This window comes from Mustelus asterias, chromosome 9 (assembly GCF_964213995.1).
Source record: "Mustelus asterias chromosome 9, sMusAst1.hap1.1, whole genome shotgun sequence".
NCBI lineage: Eukaryota > Metazoa > Chordata > Chondrichthyes > Carcharhiniformes > Triakidae > Mustelus > Mustelus asterias.
This window is the reverse complement of record NC_135809.1, coordinates 5,327,350-5,343,834: the sequence shown is the minus strand read 5'-3', so window position 1 is coordinate 5,343,834 and position 16,485 is coordinate 5,327,350. Positions and strand designations below refer to the sequence as shown.

Below are 16,485 nucleotides of genomic sequence, written 5' to 3'. Positions count from 1 at the left end.
CCAGTGGATCACTGTCTACCACACAATCCAGTGGATCACTGTCTACCACACTATGAAACACTGTGCGATCCAGTAGATAACTGTCGACCACACAATAAAACACTGTCAGATCCAGTGGATCACTGCTCTCATACACTAAAACACTGGTTGATCCACTGTCAGATCCAGCAGATAACTGTCTACCACACAATCCAGTGGATCACTGTCTACCACACAATAAAATACAGGCTGATCCACTGTCAGATCCAGTGGATCACTGTCTACCATGCAATCCAGTGGATCACTGTCTACCACACTATGAAACACTGCGCGATCCAGTAGATAACTGTCTACCACACAATAAAACACTGTCAGATCCAGTGGATCACTGCTCTCATCCACTAAAACACTGGTTGATCATCCTAGGCTGAAAAGATAGCTAACTCCAGGTTTCTGGAGTTATATATAAGAAATAAATTATTCTGTTGAACCCCTTCCCCCCCGCCTCCCCCACTGTCACCCTCCAGCATTATGTAGAAGGAATTCATCCACTTCTTTGTGATTAAGATCGAGGCAATCTGATCTGCTGCCTCTGCTGTTTCTCTTCCTCCTCCTTGGATACGAGGGCCAAACTCCCTCTAATCCACACCCCCTGCCCTAGCACCAAACACCCATTTTGTGCTATTACTCACTTACAGGATGTGGGTGTCGCAAGCCAGGCCAACATGTTTTGGCCTTGCATTTCCCATGGCCAATCCATCTTAGAACACTAAGGGACAATTTAACATGGCCAATCCACCTAACCCGCACATCTTTGGAGTGTGGGAGGAAACCGGAGCACCCGGAGGAAATCTACGCAGACACAATGATGTGTGGGTTAGGTGCATCGGCCATGCTAAATTGCCCCTTAGTGTGCAGGTTAAAGGGATTTGTGGGGTAAATATGTGGGGTTACGTGAATGGGGCCTGGGTGGGATTGTGGTCGGTGCAGACTCGATGGGCCAAATGGCCTCCTTCTGCACTGTAGGGATTCTATGATTCTATGTTCCTATGGGGAGAATGTGCAGACTCCACACAGACAGTGACCCAAGCTGGGAATCGAACATGGGTCCCTGGGGCGATGAGGCAACAGCGCTAACTACTGTGCCACTGTGCTGCCACGGTTAGAGAGTGCCAGGATTTTGACCCAGGCGAGAGTGGGCTTTCAAATCTTACTCAGAAGGAGGACATTTGGTCAATCATGTCTGTGCCAGCACCTTAAAAACGCTGCTTGATCAGTTTGCTCCACCTTTCCCCCTTAGCCCAGCTAAATGTTCGACCATTCAATTCTCTTCTGAAAATAATTGTTGAATTTGCTTCCACCATTTAACACAGCGGCTGTTGACATGAGATTTGCAAACTCCACCGAGCAGGATTGCAGTGAGAGGTGGAAGGGAGTATTCGCTGTCAGGTTGCAATGAGGAAGTTAGCAGTGACAGTGTTGCAATCTGGATGGGCTTTGTTGGGGGTGGTTCTGTGGGTTGGACACTCCTTCCCTCTGGAGTGACTCCTGTGGGTGTGGGGAGACAGACGGCAGGAACTGGAAGCCAGCTCCGCGCACACACCGCAATGGCAAGCAGCCCGAACACCTTCATCCGCACGGTACTGAGCCAGGAGCCGCTGTCTGACCAGGACTCCAGCCTGGCTGTCCCTTCCGAGGAGAGGCTCAAACTGTCCCGGCTCCAGCAACATGAGAAAAGCTTCCGACTCCGGCAGCAAGTCACCCTCAGCATGTCCCGCAAGAACAGGAAACTCTCCACAGGTGAGACATACACATGCACACACCACACCTGGACAGGTAAGGCACATACACCTGGACAGGTGAGGCACACACATTTGGACAGGTAAAGCATACACACCTGGACAGGTAAGGCACATACATCTGGACAGGTAAGGTACATATACCTGGACAGGTAAGGTACATATACCTGGACATATAACACATACACCTGGACGGGATAGACACATACACCTGGACTGGAGAGGCACATACATCTGGACAGGTAAGGCACAAACACCTGGACAGGTGAGACACACACACCTGGATAGGTAAGGCACACACACCTGGAAAGGTAAGGCACATATATCTGGACAGGTGAGGCACATAATCTGGACAGGTGAGCCACATACACATGTACACCTGGACAGGTAAGACAGCACCAGGTATCTGTGGGAGGGAGAGTTGGTTCCCCTGGGAGGAGATATGTTTCCCTGTGGACTTCGGGAATCTCTATCACCCTGTAGGGAGTGGGGAGGGGAGAATCTCGGTCCCTGTGAGAGGCAGGTAATCAGTCATCCTGTGAGGTGGGGGGGGGGGGGGAGGTGGGGGTGGGTGCAAGGCGGGTAGGTTAGGAGTTGGCACCTCTGCCCCTCTGTACGAGGCGGCTGGGAGAGGGAGCTGCAGCCTGTTTCCCTGGCTCACCTGTCCAAGTGTACATTTGTATGTGGCTCACCTGTCCAGATGTCTGTGTCTTACCTGTCCAGATGGTGTGGTCCCTGACCCCTGCTGGGGGTGGAACGTCTGGGGAGTCTGCCCACTGTAGTAGCAGCGGGTCTCTGATCTCTCTGCAGGGGGTGGGGAGGGTGGGGAAGGGGTATCTATGTGACAGGAGATGGGGTGGGATAGGGTGGGGGAGAGATACTTGCACCCCTCCGTGTGTTTAAATAAAGCTGCAAGATAAATGGGACCTACGATAGCCTTTATGTGTGAATAGAACTGAAAGTGTTAAATCTAGCACAAGAGTTAGATGGGCTGAAGTGGGAGAACCAGATGTATTCTCACCCCCGCCCCCCTTACAGCCTGTAGATATTTCAGGTCCAGGTTTCTGTCTCTCAGAGGAAGCCACTCACTGGGGTAGATTTGAAGTTTATTTATTATTTGTCACAAGTCAGCTTACATTAACACTGCAATGAAGTTACTGTGAAAATCCCCTAGTCGCCACACGCCGGTGCCTGTTCGGGTACACTGAGGGAGAATTTAGCACGGTCAATGCACCCTAACCAGCACGTCTTTCAGACTGTGGGAGGAAACCGGAGCACCCGGAGGAAACCCACACAGACACGGGGAGAACATGCAGAATCCACGCAGACAGTGACCCAAGCCGGGAATTGAACCCAGGTCCCTGGCACTGTGAGGCAGCAGTGCTAACCTTTACCAGTACCTGCGATCGTTACATTGCATGAGATTTAAATTGCTACACCATAGGTGGGCGTGCCTTTAGCTGCCTGGGCCCCAAGCTCTAGAATTCCCACCTGAAACTTCACCTTCCTCAGTAAGACACCTCTAGAACAAACGTTTTAGACATCTAAGCTAATATCTCCTTACCTGGGTTCAGTGTCAGGGATTTGTTTAGATAATGCTCTTGTGAAGCACCTTGAACTGTTCCACTACATAGAGGTGCTATATGAATGCAGGTTGTTGTTAGGAGCCTGCTTCACTTTAATTGGAGAAGGCTCCTAAGAAGGCAAATGGTATGTTGGCCTTCATAGTGAGAGGATTTAAGTGTTGGGACAGGGATGTTTTGCTGCAACTGTACAGGGCATTGGTGAGGCCACACCTGGAGTATCGTTTGCAGTTTTGGTGTCCTTATCTGAGGAAGGATGTCCTTGCCATAGAGAGAGTACAGCAAAGGTTTACCAGGCTGATTCCTGGGATGGCAGGTCTGTCATATAAGGAGAGATTAAGTCGGTTAGGATTATATTCATTGGAGTTAGAAGAGTAAGATGGGATCTCATAGAAACTTATAAAATTCTAACAGGGTTAGACAGGGTAGATTTAGAAAGAATGTTCCCAATGGTGGGGGAATCCAGAACTAGGGGTCATAGTTTGAGGATAAGGGGTAAACCTTTTAGAACTGAGGTGAGGAGAAATTTCTTCACCCAGAGGGTGGTGAATGTGTGGAATTCACTCCCACAGAATGTAGTTGAGGCCAAAATGTTGTGTGATTTCAAGAAGGAATTAGATATAGCTCTTGGGGCTAAAAGGGTCAGGGGATATGGAGGGAAGGGGGGATCAGGATATTGAATTTGATGATCAGCCATGATCATAATGAATGGCGGAGCAGGCTCGAAGGGCCGAATGGCCTCCTCCTGCTTCTAGTATCTATGTTTCTATGTAACATATGTTGGGTGGGAAGCTCCGGATACGACTCGGACTTTTACTCAGTATCAGGGATAAGAGGATTTACCCCATAATGGTAAACATTCCGAAAGGTCAGTGCTGCATTGCCGACGGACAGCATGTTGTTAAAGAATGTGGTGACAACACCAAAGCTATCAAAATAAGTCAGCTGTGTTTTGTTTGCAATCAAAATCTTAGGCGAAACTATTCGACGTATTACTTGCTGCTTTACCTCATGTTTTAAGGACAAGGTTATTTTAGCCACTGTGGAATTGCTAATTTACAATTTCCCTCCTCAATTGCCATCTTTCAGAGATGATATTAAATTAAAGACCCCGTCTGCCCTCTGAATTAGCTGTAAAAATCCCAAGGCCACTCAATTACAGCACAGGAAGTGGCCATTCGGCCCACCTGCTCCGTGCTGGTGTTTCTGCTCCACACAAGCCTCCTCCCACCCCCCTCTTAAAGTTAAAGTTTTATTTATTCGTCACAAGTAGGCTTACATTAACTCTGCAATGAAGTTACTGTGAAAATCCTCTAGTCGCCACACTCCGGCGCCTGTTCGGGTACACTAAGGGAGACTTTAGCATGGCCAATCCACCTAACCAGCACGTCTTTCCAACTGTGGGAGGAAACCGGAGCACCCGGAGGAAACCCACGCAGACACGGGGAGAATGTGCAAACTCCACACAGACAGTGACCCGAGCCGGGAATTGAACCCGGGTCCCTGGCGCTGTGAGGCTGCAATGCTAACCACTGTGCCACCGTGCCGCCCACCATCTCCTTCTATTCCTTTCTCCCTCATGTGTTTATCCAGCTTCCCCTTAAATACCTCTTGGAACGAATTATTCTGAGCACTCCCTGTAGCGCCCTCTTCCAGACACTGGGTGAAGGATTTTCTCCTGAATTCTTTACCAGATTTATCTGTGACTATCTCGCTTTGCTGACCTTCCATCACAAATGGAAAGGCCGGGTGAGGTTCTCAGGCCTCCACGCGACGTGTTTCGCCTGGAACAGTATCTTCTGGTCCCGCCGCTGTCAGTGAGATTTTCCATTGAATCCACCCCGCGCTGCCAGGAAACCTGCGGCAGACATCCGCTGTCGGAGAGACTGGACGATCCCGCTGGCCTCAACTCCCATAACTCTGGAATCCTCCATCAGGTCCCCCCTCAGTCTTCTATTTCCGAGAGCAAAGGGCTCCAGCCTCTCTCCCGGTAGCTGTAACCTCAGTCAGCCTCTGGTATTGAGGGTTTTTGCTCTCTTATCAGTGCTCACAGCCCCCACTCCTTTTAGACTCAAACGGGAAGCTGGAGAGTTCTCGTCCCCGGTGTCAATCTTTTTGACTAAACAATTAAACTGATCAAATTAACTGAGGGACAAATTAGAAGGGGCAGTCCCTGAAAAGAAGGGAAGTGCCCGAAACAGAAGACAAAGCAGAAAGGAAACTTAAAACATCAAACTAAAATGTGATTTAAAGGAGTTGATAATACACCCCAGTCCCTGCGGTGCCCAACGGGCACGGAAGGTGTCTCCGGTGTCCTGATCAATATTTACCCCTTAACCAACATGATTAAACCAGGTTACCTGATCATCAGATTGCTGTTTGTGGGATCTTGCTGTGTGAAAATTGGCTGCTGTGTTTCCGACATGACAACAGTGATTACACTTCAAAAGGACTTCATTAGCTGTGAAGCACTTTGGGGTGTGCTGGGGATATGTCAGGGATTATACAATTCATTTTTTATTTATCCAGTCTTAGGGGCATTGCTGGCAAGGTCCCTCACTAATTACCCTTTAAGTTTTTTTTATTAGTGTCACAAATAGGCTCACATCAACACTGCAATGAAGTTACTGTGAAAATCCCCTAGTTGCTGCACTCCGGTCCCTGTTCAGGTACACTGAGGGAGAATGTAGCACGGCCGATGCACCCTAACCAGCACATCTTTCAGACTGTGGGAGGAAACCAGAGCACCTGCAGAAAACCCATGCAGACACGGGAAGAACGTGCAGACTCCACACAGACAGTGACCCAAGCCGGGAATCGAACCCGGGTCCCTGGCGCTGTGAGGCAGCAGTCCTAACCACTGTGCCACCACCGTGCTGCCCCCATTGAGAAGCTGGTGGTGTCACACCTCCTGGAATTGCATGTAGTGTAGGTACACCCACAGTGCTGTTAGGGAGGGGAGTTTCAGGATCTGAAACAGTGATGATTGATTTGATTTGATTTGATTTATTATTGTCACATGTATTAACATATAGTGAAAAGTATTGTTTCTTGCGTGCTATACAGACAAAGCATACCGTTCAGAGAGAAGGAAAGGAGAGAGTGCAGAATGTAGTGTCACAGTCATAGCTAGGGTGTAGAGAAAGATCAACTTAATACAAGGTAGGTCCATTCAAAGGTCTGATGGCAGCAGGGAAGAAGCTGTTCTTGAGTCGGTCGGTACGTGACCTCAGACTTTTGTATCTTTTTCCCGACGGAAGAAGGTGGAAGAGAGATTAAAGAATGGTGATGCTGCTTCCAAGTCAGGAATCCCGTCAATTACAGCAGAGATAAATTAGCTCCAAACCGCCACTGATAACAATCATTACAAAACACCCTGCTGCGCTGAATGGGTTCTGAATGTTAATTGCAAGCGTCGTGTGTCTGAATCATGCACTGTAATCTTGCCCTTGTCAATCCTGTTCCGTCTAGACCTCAGGTCAGGTTATCCTGTTGCAGACTGTCTCCATAGTCCAGCTCCGTCCAGAATCCATGTCAGGTTATTTTTTATTGCACACGGTTTTACAGCAAACTGAGACCCTGAATAGCGCAGTGGAACACACACTCTGAACATTTGATACATTTGTCCTGAATTCCTCCCGTGTTATTTTACACAAACGTGCCTTCAGTCCACACAGGTGAAAATGAGTGGAATTTTGGTGGGACTTGCTCCTGCCTGCTGGTTTCCGACACTGGAAATTAAGGAGCTGGATTCCTTCCCCTTGTTTCTAGCAATAAAATCAAGCAATTTGGTGATTGTTTGTGAAGTATAATCTTTTGTCTCCCACCCCGGCAGATTTTGGCGGGTGGTTAGGACACCGCCTCGCATTTGGAAATCACCTGTGGTGTTTCTCTCTCTTCGTAGAAACATAGAAAGTAGGAGTAGGATTGGACCATTCGAGCCTGTCCTGCCATTCATTATGATTATGGTTGATCATCCAACTCGGTAACCTGTTCCCACTCCTCTCCCCCAAATCCTTTGATCCTTTCACCCCCTAGAGGTTGGCAGGATGGCACAGTGGTTAGCACTGCTGCCTCACAGCGCCAGGGACCCGGGTTCAATTCCCGGCTTGGGTCACTGTCTGTGTGGAGTTTGCACGTTCTCCCCGTGTCTGCGTGGGTTTCCTCCGGGTGCTCCGGTTTCCTCCCACAGTCTGAAAGACGTGCTGGTTAGGGTGCATTGACCCAAACAGGTGCTGGAGTGTGGCAACTAGGGGAATTTAACAGTAACTTCATTGCAGTGTTAATGTAAGTCTTACTTGTGACTAATAAATAAACGCTACATTACATTACTTTAGTGTTCCATATCTAACTCCGTCTTGAAAACACAAAATGTTTTGGCTTCAACTGCTTTCTGTGGTAGTGAATTCCACAGGCTTACTACTCTGTGGGTGAAGAAATGTCTCCTTCTCTCAGTCCTAAAAGGTTTACCCCTTATCCTCAGACTGTGACCCCTGGTTTCTGGACTCCCCCACCATCGGGAACATCCTCCCTGCATCTACAAGTTATTATGTATAAAGTCTCTGTGCCCTCCCATTGCAAAGCTTCAACTCCAAGACAATGCTTTGCCAGATGCATTGTGGTTTATAGAGTTAACAAAACCTTTCAACCTGTGTGTGTGTGTCTGTGTGTGAGTGTGTGTCTGTGTGTGAGTGTGTGTCTGTGTGTGAGTGTGTGTCTGTGTGTGAGTGTGTGTCTGTGTGTGTGTGAGTGAGTGTGTGTGTGAGAGTGTGTGTGTGAGTGTGTGTGTCTGTGTGTGAGTATGTGTCTGTGTGTGAGAGTGAGTGTGTGAGTGTGTGTGTGTGAGAGTGTGTGTGTGAGAATGTGTGTGTGTGTGAGAGTGTGTGTGTGAGAATGTGTGTGTATGTGCGACAGTGTGTGTGTGAGTGTGTGTGAGTGTTTGTCAGTGTGTGTGTGTGAGTGTGTGTGTGAGTGTAAGTGTATATGTGAGAATGTGTGACAGTGTGTGTGTTTGAGTGAGTGTGTGAGTGAGAATGTGTGTGTATGTGCAACAGTGTGTGTGTGAGTGTGTGTGAGAATGTGTGTATGTGCGACAGTGTGTGTGAGCTGGTGTGAGTGTTTGTCAGTGTGTGAGTGTAAGTGTGTGTGTGTGTGTGTGAGTGTAAGTGTATGTGTGAGAATGTGTGACAGTGTGAGTGTGAGTGTGTGTGAGTGAGTGTGTGTGAGCTGGTGTGAGTGTTTGTCAGTGTGTGAGTGTAAGTGTGTGAGTGTGTGTGAGTGTAAGTGTATGTGTGAGAATGTGTGACAGTGTGAGTGTGAGTGTGTGTGAGTGAGTGTGTGTGAGCTGGTGTGAGTGTTTGTCAGTGTGTGAGTGTAAGTGTGTGAGTGTGTGTGTGTGAGTGTAAGTGTATGTGTGAGAATGTGTGACAGTGTGTGTGTGAGTGTGTGTGAGTGAGTGTGTGTGTGAGTGTGTGTGAGTGAGTGTGTGTGTGAGTGTGTGTGAGTGAGTGTGTGTGTGAGAATGTGTGACAGTGTGTGTGTGTGTGAGTGTGTGAGTGTGTGTGAGTGTGTGTGTGTAAGTGTATGTGTGAGAATGTGTGACAGTGTGTGAGTGAGTGTGTGAGTGAGTGTGTGTATTATGGTGATGGAGTTGCTAATAGTCCCATTTTATTTCTAGATCGGGTGCAGCGGACCCTCAGTGCTCCTGATTACACCAGCTTCATGACAACCACCCGGCTTGAATATCCTACACTGCCGCTGTCAGGGCCGCAATATGCTTATACCAAGGTAGGTCACTGCTGAATGATCACCGCTCACAGAGGGAAACTTATTCCACTGGTTAGTGAGTCTGGGACAAAGGGGCACAACCTTCAAATCCGAGCATCCAAGAGTTTGTTTTAATGTACTTTCACACCCACACGGCTGGTTACCCTCTGGGGAATGCTGGGGGGAGTGATGGAAGGATGTCTGCGCTGATTAGCAGCCTGTGAAACCACGTGGTAATACTATTTCCAAAAGTTACCCCCATAATATATGTGTTACTATTTAGAAACCACTTTATACCAATTGCTTAGACAGCAAATGACATTTTCCCTTTCTCTCCCGAGTCTCAGAGTCTGAGTTGTGTTCAAATCCCTCTCTGATTTTGATCTTCCCTAATGCTGGAGCCACCTCCAATCCTACAATCTGCAGATATCTCTGTGACTCTGCCCTCCTGAACATCTCCAATTTTAATCCCTGCACCAATGGCGGCCTTGCCTTCAGTTGCCATAGTCCTAAACTCGGGAATTCTCTCCCGAAACTTTTCCTCTTTGAAGATGATCCTTAAACTTAAGCTCTTTAGTCACCTGACCTACTCTCACTTTATGTGGCTCAGTGTCTGATTAATTGGGCCAGTGGGCTGACGAATGGCAGATGGAGTTTAATTTAGATAAATGCGAGGTAATGCATTTTGGTAGATTGAACCAGGGCAGGATTTACTCAGTTAATGGTAGGGCGTTGGGGAGAGTTACAGAACAAAGAGATCTCGGGGTACAGGTTCATAGCTCCTTGAACGTGGAGTCACAGGTGGACAGAGTGGTGAAGAAGGCATTCGGCATGCTTGGTTTCATCGGTCAGAACATTGAATACAGGAGTTGGGACGTCTTGTTGAAGTTGTACAAGACATTGGTAAAGTCACACTTGGGATACTGTGAACAGTTTTGGTCACCCTATTATAGCAAGGATATTATTAAACGAGAAAGAGTGCAGAAAAGATTTACTAGGATGCTACCGGGACTTGATGGTTTGAGTTATAAGGAGAGGCTGAATAGACTGGGACTTTTATCCTTGGAGCATAGAAGGCTCAGGCGTGATCTTATAGAGATCTATAAGATAATAAAAGGCATAGATCAGTTAGATAGTCAACATCTTTTTCCAAAGGTAGGGGAGTCTAAAACTAGAGGGCATAGGTTTAAGGTGAGAGGGGAGAGATACAAAAGTGTCCAGAGGGGCAATTTTTTCACACAGAGGGTGGTGAGTGTCTGGAACGAGCTGCCAGAGGTAGTAGTAGAGGCGGGTACAATTTTGTTTTTTAAAAAGCATTTAGACAGTTACATGGGTAAGATGGGTATCGAGGGATATGGGCCAAATGCAGACAATGGGACTAGATTAGTGGTTCAAACAAAGGGGTGGCATGGACAGGTTGGGCCGAAGGGCCTGTTTCCATGCTGTAAACCTCTATGACTCTATAGAATCAAAGAATCCCTGCAATGCAGAAAGAGGCCATTTGGCCCATCGGGTCTGCACCGACCACAATCCCACCCAGATCCTATTTCCATAACCCCCTCATATTTACCCTGCTAATCCTCATGACACTAGGGTTAATTTAGCATGGCCAATCAACCTAACCCGCACATCTTTAGACTGTGGGAGGAAACCGGAGCACCCGGAGGAAACCCACGCAGACACGGGGAGAATGTGCAAACTCTGGACAGACAGTGACCCAAGCCGGGAATTGAACCTGGGTCCCTGGCGCTGTGAGGCAGCAGTGCTAACCACTGTGCCACCGTGCCTGATGTTATTTGATCATTGTTCCTGTATAGAACCTTTGGATGGTTTGCTGAGTTAAGGTGCTATATAAATGCAAGTTGTTTGTTTGGTTCTTTTGTTGCTCTCTCTCTCTTTCTCTGGGCAGATTTGTTTAAGATGTCAGTCCTTTGCTCATTCTTCCCTCCCCCATCCACTTTCCTTAGATTCCTCAGTTATGTACATCAGGGGAGGCTGAGACATTAATCTTTATGGGCTGAATATGAAATAACTGAACTGCCCAACTGAGGTTGTGATGTGAGCTCTGATACAGAGCGAAGGCTGTAGTGTTAGTGAAGGGAATTTGCAGTCCTGGGTTTCTCCCAGATAGATGCTCCCTATCCTATTGAATCTTTTTAACACCTCCATCAGATCACCCTGCAACATCGGAACAAGAGAGAATATAAGCCAAGTTGATCCAAAGTATGGAGAGGCCCATATACAGAGAGATCAAATTTTCACAGTGACTTCATTGCAGTGTTAATGTAAGCCTGCTTGTGACACTAATAATAAATAAACTTTAAACTTTAAAAATTGGGAATTGGGGAAGTTATGGTGGATCCTTGATTAGACGGAGCACTGTGAGCAGTTCTGGTCTCCATATCATTAGATTGATCCTGAGTATGGAGGGATTTTCTTATGAGGAGATGTTGAGTAGGTTGGGTACGTACTCACTAGAGTTTAGAAGAATGAGAGGTGAGCTTATTGAGACATATCGGATTCTCAGAGGTTTGACAGGGTCGATGCTGAGAGTTGTTTCCCCTTGTGGGAGAGTCTCGGACCAGAGGGCAGAATCTCAGAGTGAGGGGGTCGCCCATCGAAGACAGAGATGAGGAGGAATTTCTTCTCTCATAAGGGAGTAAATCTGTGGAATTCTTTACCACAGAGGGCTGTAGAGTCATTAAGTATGTTCAAGGCTGAGATAGACAGATTTTTAATCAGTAAGGGAATCGAGGGTTATGGGGATAAGGCGGGAAAGTGGAATTGAGGATTATCACATCGGATCAGCTATGATCTCATTGAATGGCGGAGCAGACTCGATGGGCCGAATGGCCTACTGCTGCTCCTATGTCTTATGGTCTTATTATAAAAAGGATTGAGAACATGATTGTCAGGGATAATACTGAAGGGAAAGATTCTAGCTATCAGGAGGGATTGAACAAGCTGGGGCTGTGTGGAAAGGAAGAGACGGAGGGATCATCCGAAGGAGGTCTTTAAGATTAAGAACGGCTTTAAGAACATAGAACATAGAACATTACAGCGCAGTACAGGCCCTTCAGCCCTCAATGTTGCGCCGACCTGTGAAACCAATCTAAAGCCTCTCTAATCTACACTATTCCAATATCATCCATATGTTTATCCAATGACCCTTTAAATGCCCTTAATGTTGACGAGTCCACTACTGTTGCAGGCAGGGCATTCCACGCCCTTACTACTCTCTGAGTAAAGAACCTACCTCTGACATCTCTCCTATATCTATCACCCCTCAATTTAAAGCTATGTCCCCTCGTGCTAACCATCACCATCCGAGGAAAAAGGCTCTCACCATCCACCCTGTCTAATCCTCTGATCATCTTGTATGCCTTTGATGAGGCAGACAATCGCAAAGGTGTTTCTGTCTGCAGGGGAGTCCAGGACTAAGGGCTGTATAAGCCAGTCACTGATAAATCTAATTGGGAATTCAGGAGAAATATCTTTACCCAGAGAGTGCTGAGAAAGTGGATGTGGCTGCTTCGGGGGGAAGCTAAAGTGATTGGCGGGGAATATTTAAGGGAAAGCGAGATACACATGAGGAAGAAAGGAACAAGGGCAGATACTGATAGGAAGAGATGAAGGGAGGTGGGAGGGGGAGGTTTATCAATCAGTTGAGTGATCTGTTTCTGCAGTGGAACTTGCATACCATCCTCCTCAAGGATTCATAAATGCTGCAATATTTTGATCCCAGTCATATACAGATTATCAGGGTGATGTGAGTTTTACTCCCACTTTCACATACCCCTTGGGCTGCTCGACTTAACTTCCCTCGTGAGCAGTGAATCACAGAGCGGTGACTTCTAAGAGTGCGTTTGGTGTCTTTTACCGAGTCCTAATGAAAGGGCGTTTAGCCTGCAGTGTAATATCAGGTTGCTTCACATTCTGACAATGGCCTGTTAAAGTCTAAACACTGTGCACATTTCTGTGTTTATCTACCCGAATACTGACTCAACTTGTTCCAGCATTGGACCAACTCTGCGGGCACTTACAGATGAGTAAGAAGTCTCACAACACCAGGTTAAAGTCCAAATAAACCTGTTGGACTTTAACCTGGTGTTGTAAGCCTTCTTACTGTGCCCACCCCAGTCCAACGCCGGCATCTCCACATCATGACTTACAGATGAACCAGTGTTAATTAGCTATCAATCAAAACAATAGCTACCAATTTCCTTTGGCTGATAGTCAGCCTCCTTCGATTTGTGCCCGTCACTTAGATATGCTTGCTTCTCCCACTGACAGGGGAGAGCGCCTGTGCTCTGAAAATCGCAGCCAGCCCAGTCGGGGTGAGAATGGAGTGGGTCAGTCACCCATTGAATCTCACCTCTTCTCCAAGGACAAGGCCCTACCAAGAGAGACTAAATAGTCTGGCTCTGTATTCCGCAGAGTCTAGAAGAGTGAGGGGTGACCTTACTCAAACATATCAGACCCTGAGGGGTTCGACAGGGTAGAGGGTGAGATGTTTTCACTGGTGGGGGCCTCGAACAAGGGGTCACAGCTACCAGATAAAGGGCCAGTCATTTTAACCTGAGGTGCGTAGAAGTTTCTTCTGGCAGAGGGTGGTGAATCTCTGGAATTCTCTGCCCCAGAGGGTGGTGGAGGCTGGATCGTTAGAAGTATTTAAAGTGGAGGTGGATAAATATTTGATAAATCGAGGAATAGAGGGCGATGGGAACTGGCACAGAGAAGGAGCTGAGACCGGCATAGATCAGCCATGATCATATTGAATGGCGAGGCAGGCTTGGAGGGCCTGGTGGCCACTCCTGCTTCCATTTCTTGTCTTGTGTTGACAGATGGAGTTAAAATTCTCCACAATAAGTTGAATCTCTAAAAATGCCAAGGAAATCAGGGGAGCACAGATACCAGAACAAAGGGTCCACCTGCTGAGTTTCTCCAGCATTTACTGTTTTTGTTTCAGATTCCTGCACCCGCAGTATTTTGCCTTTATCCCAATATTTATTGCCCATCCATAACTCCTTGAGAAAGTCTTCCCTTACTTAAAATACTCTTTTTTATTTTTGGCCCATTTGTTATTTGTGTTTTGTGTGCTTTTTTATAAATTAATTTATGGAATGTGGCGTCGCTGGTTGGCCAGCATTTATTGTCCATCCCTAATTGCCCTTGAGAAGGTGGTGGTGAGCTGCCTTCTTGAACCACAGCAGTCCATGTGGTGTAGGTATAACGTCATTGTTGTTAGGGAGGGAGCTTCAGGAATTTGACCCAGCAACAGTGTAGGAACGGCCCATATATTTCCAAGTCAGGATGGTGAGTGATTAGAGGGGAACCTCCAGGTGTTCCCAGGTATCTGCTGCTCTTGTCCTTCTGGATGGTAATGGTGTGGTTTGGAAGGTGCTGCCGAAGGAACCTTGATGAATTCCTGCAGTGCATCTTGTGCACACACGGCTATCACTGTTCATCAGTGGTTGGGGGAGCGAATGTTTGTGGAAGGGGTAGTAATCAAACGGGGCTGCTTTGTCCTGGATGGTGTCGAGCTTCTTGAGTGTTGTTGGAGCTGCACTCATCCAGGCAAGTGGAGAGTGTTCCATCACACTCCTGACTTATGCCTTGTAGATGGTGGACATGCTTTGGGCCCTCAGGGAATGAGTTATTCACCACAGGATTCCTAGCCTTTGACCTGCTCTGGTAGCCGCAATATTTATATGGCTGGTCCAGTTCAGTTTCTGGCCAATGGTAACCCTCAGGATGTTGATAGTGGGGGGGATTCAGCGATGGTAATACCATTGAATGATAAGGGTATTAAACTGACTTTCTTTTACCTTTTGACAGAGCCCAGAGCCTCAGAGTTACACAATGAATCCAAGACTAAGAAATGGGACAGCACAGTTTTCATCAGGGACTAGTCGATTCTTGTCCCAGGGTCTGCAGAGCCAAACAATGAAACCAATTCGTCGCATCGAGATTTCCCCCGAAAACAGTCCAGTTCTGCCTCGCAGTCGCCCGTGGATGGAATCCAGGTTTTCCAGAAGAGGCACAGTGGGGAGAGATCCCACAATATCCTACGGTCGGCGTGTCACCTATGCTGAGAAAAGGTTGGGCAGTCGGATGGGCACCGCGAGGCCTGTTTTGCACAGCAATGCGAGAGTCGCCCTACCCGAGGTTGTTGCCACTCCCCGGCCAACACCCATCACCAGGTCCTCGTCTCAGACATCCCAGAAGCACGTCGTCATTGTGAGCCAGGAACCCCAGTCCTCCGGGAATGAACCCGCCGAGAGTTTCCCGACCAACCCCGTCGTAAACTTCCGTCCGGGACTCAGTCAAAGCATGTCAAGGATCTATGAGGGTAACCAATCCCAGGCCTTGGATGGGCGACCAGAGGTGGTCGCTTCCAGTTACCATGGCGTTTCTCACAAGAGACAGGCCCAGATAGTAAACAGATACAACTGGAACCAGACAACTTACCAGACTCGTTATTCTACCGCCAACAACGCTGTGGTGACTCAGGAGTTAACGCCAATGGAAGGTCCGACAGTGGAAGCCCAGGTTGAGGCTGAGGTCCACACTGAGACCCAAGCCCAGGCTCAGGAAGCTCAGGCCCAAGCACAGGCCCAAGACAACTATCAGGACTCCACTTACCAGGCAAACTATGAATCGCAGGGAATGCTTGCAAACCTTACTGAAAGGTAATTAGTGTCAATGGGGAAGGAGTACACTGACAAGTAAGGCCAGTTTAATCACCTGGCAGTTTCCATAACCATTCTTGCGAAATCTGAAGCAGTATTGGCTATTTTCTGTTCCAATTTCAGGAGGAAGATTCGAGCTGAATTATTCTTATTTCTGAATACGGTAGTTAATAATTCCGTAGCAGAAGTGGGAGTTATGATACTGGAATGATATTAGGGATAAATGGGATGTGTGGAGGGACTTGGGAAGCTGGACTTGTTCTCTTTAGATCAAAAAATAATAGGAGAAGATTTGATATATGTGTTCAAAATTGAGTGGTTTTGTGCCGTACTGGTTAGTACCGCTGCCTCACAGCGCCAGGGACCCGGGTTCGATTCCCAGCTTGAATCACTGTCTGTGTGGAGTTTGCACATTCTCCCCGTGACTGCATGGGTTTCCTATGGATGCTCCAGTTTCCTCCCACAATCCAAAAAGTGTGTAGGTTAGGTGCATTGGACAGACTAAATTCTCCCTCAGTGTACCCGAACAGGCGCCGGAGTGTGGCGACTAGTGGATTTTCACAGTAACTTCATTGCAGTGTTAATGTAAGCCTACTTGTGACACCAATAAGCTTTAAATAAGGAGAGACTGTTTCCTGTGGCAGGAGGGTTGGTGATTAGAGGACA

At 47.5% G+C, this 16,485-nt stretch overlaps 1 protein-coding gene across 1 annotated transcript in view; it reads left to right on the top strand.

The window, feature by feature from the left end:
• The first annotated feature begins 1,507 nt into the window (after window positions 1–1,507).
• pkp2 (plakophilin 2) overlaps window positions 1,508–16,485 on the top strand; it is a 71,832-nt gene continuing 56,854 nt past the window's right edge. Inside the window, exons 1-3 of the mRNA XM_078219539.1 lie at window positions 1,508–1,779; window positions 9,039–9,148; window positions 14,966–15,819. Coding sequence (XP_078075665.1) covers window positions 1,587–1,779; window positions 9,039–9,148; window positions 14,966–15,819 — 1,157 coding nt within the window. The 5' untranslated portion in view covers window positions 1,508–1,586. The remainder of the gene's footprint in view (window positions 1,780–9,038; window positions 9,149–14,965; window positions 15,820–16,485) is intronic.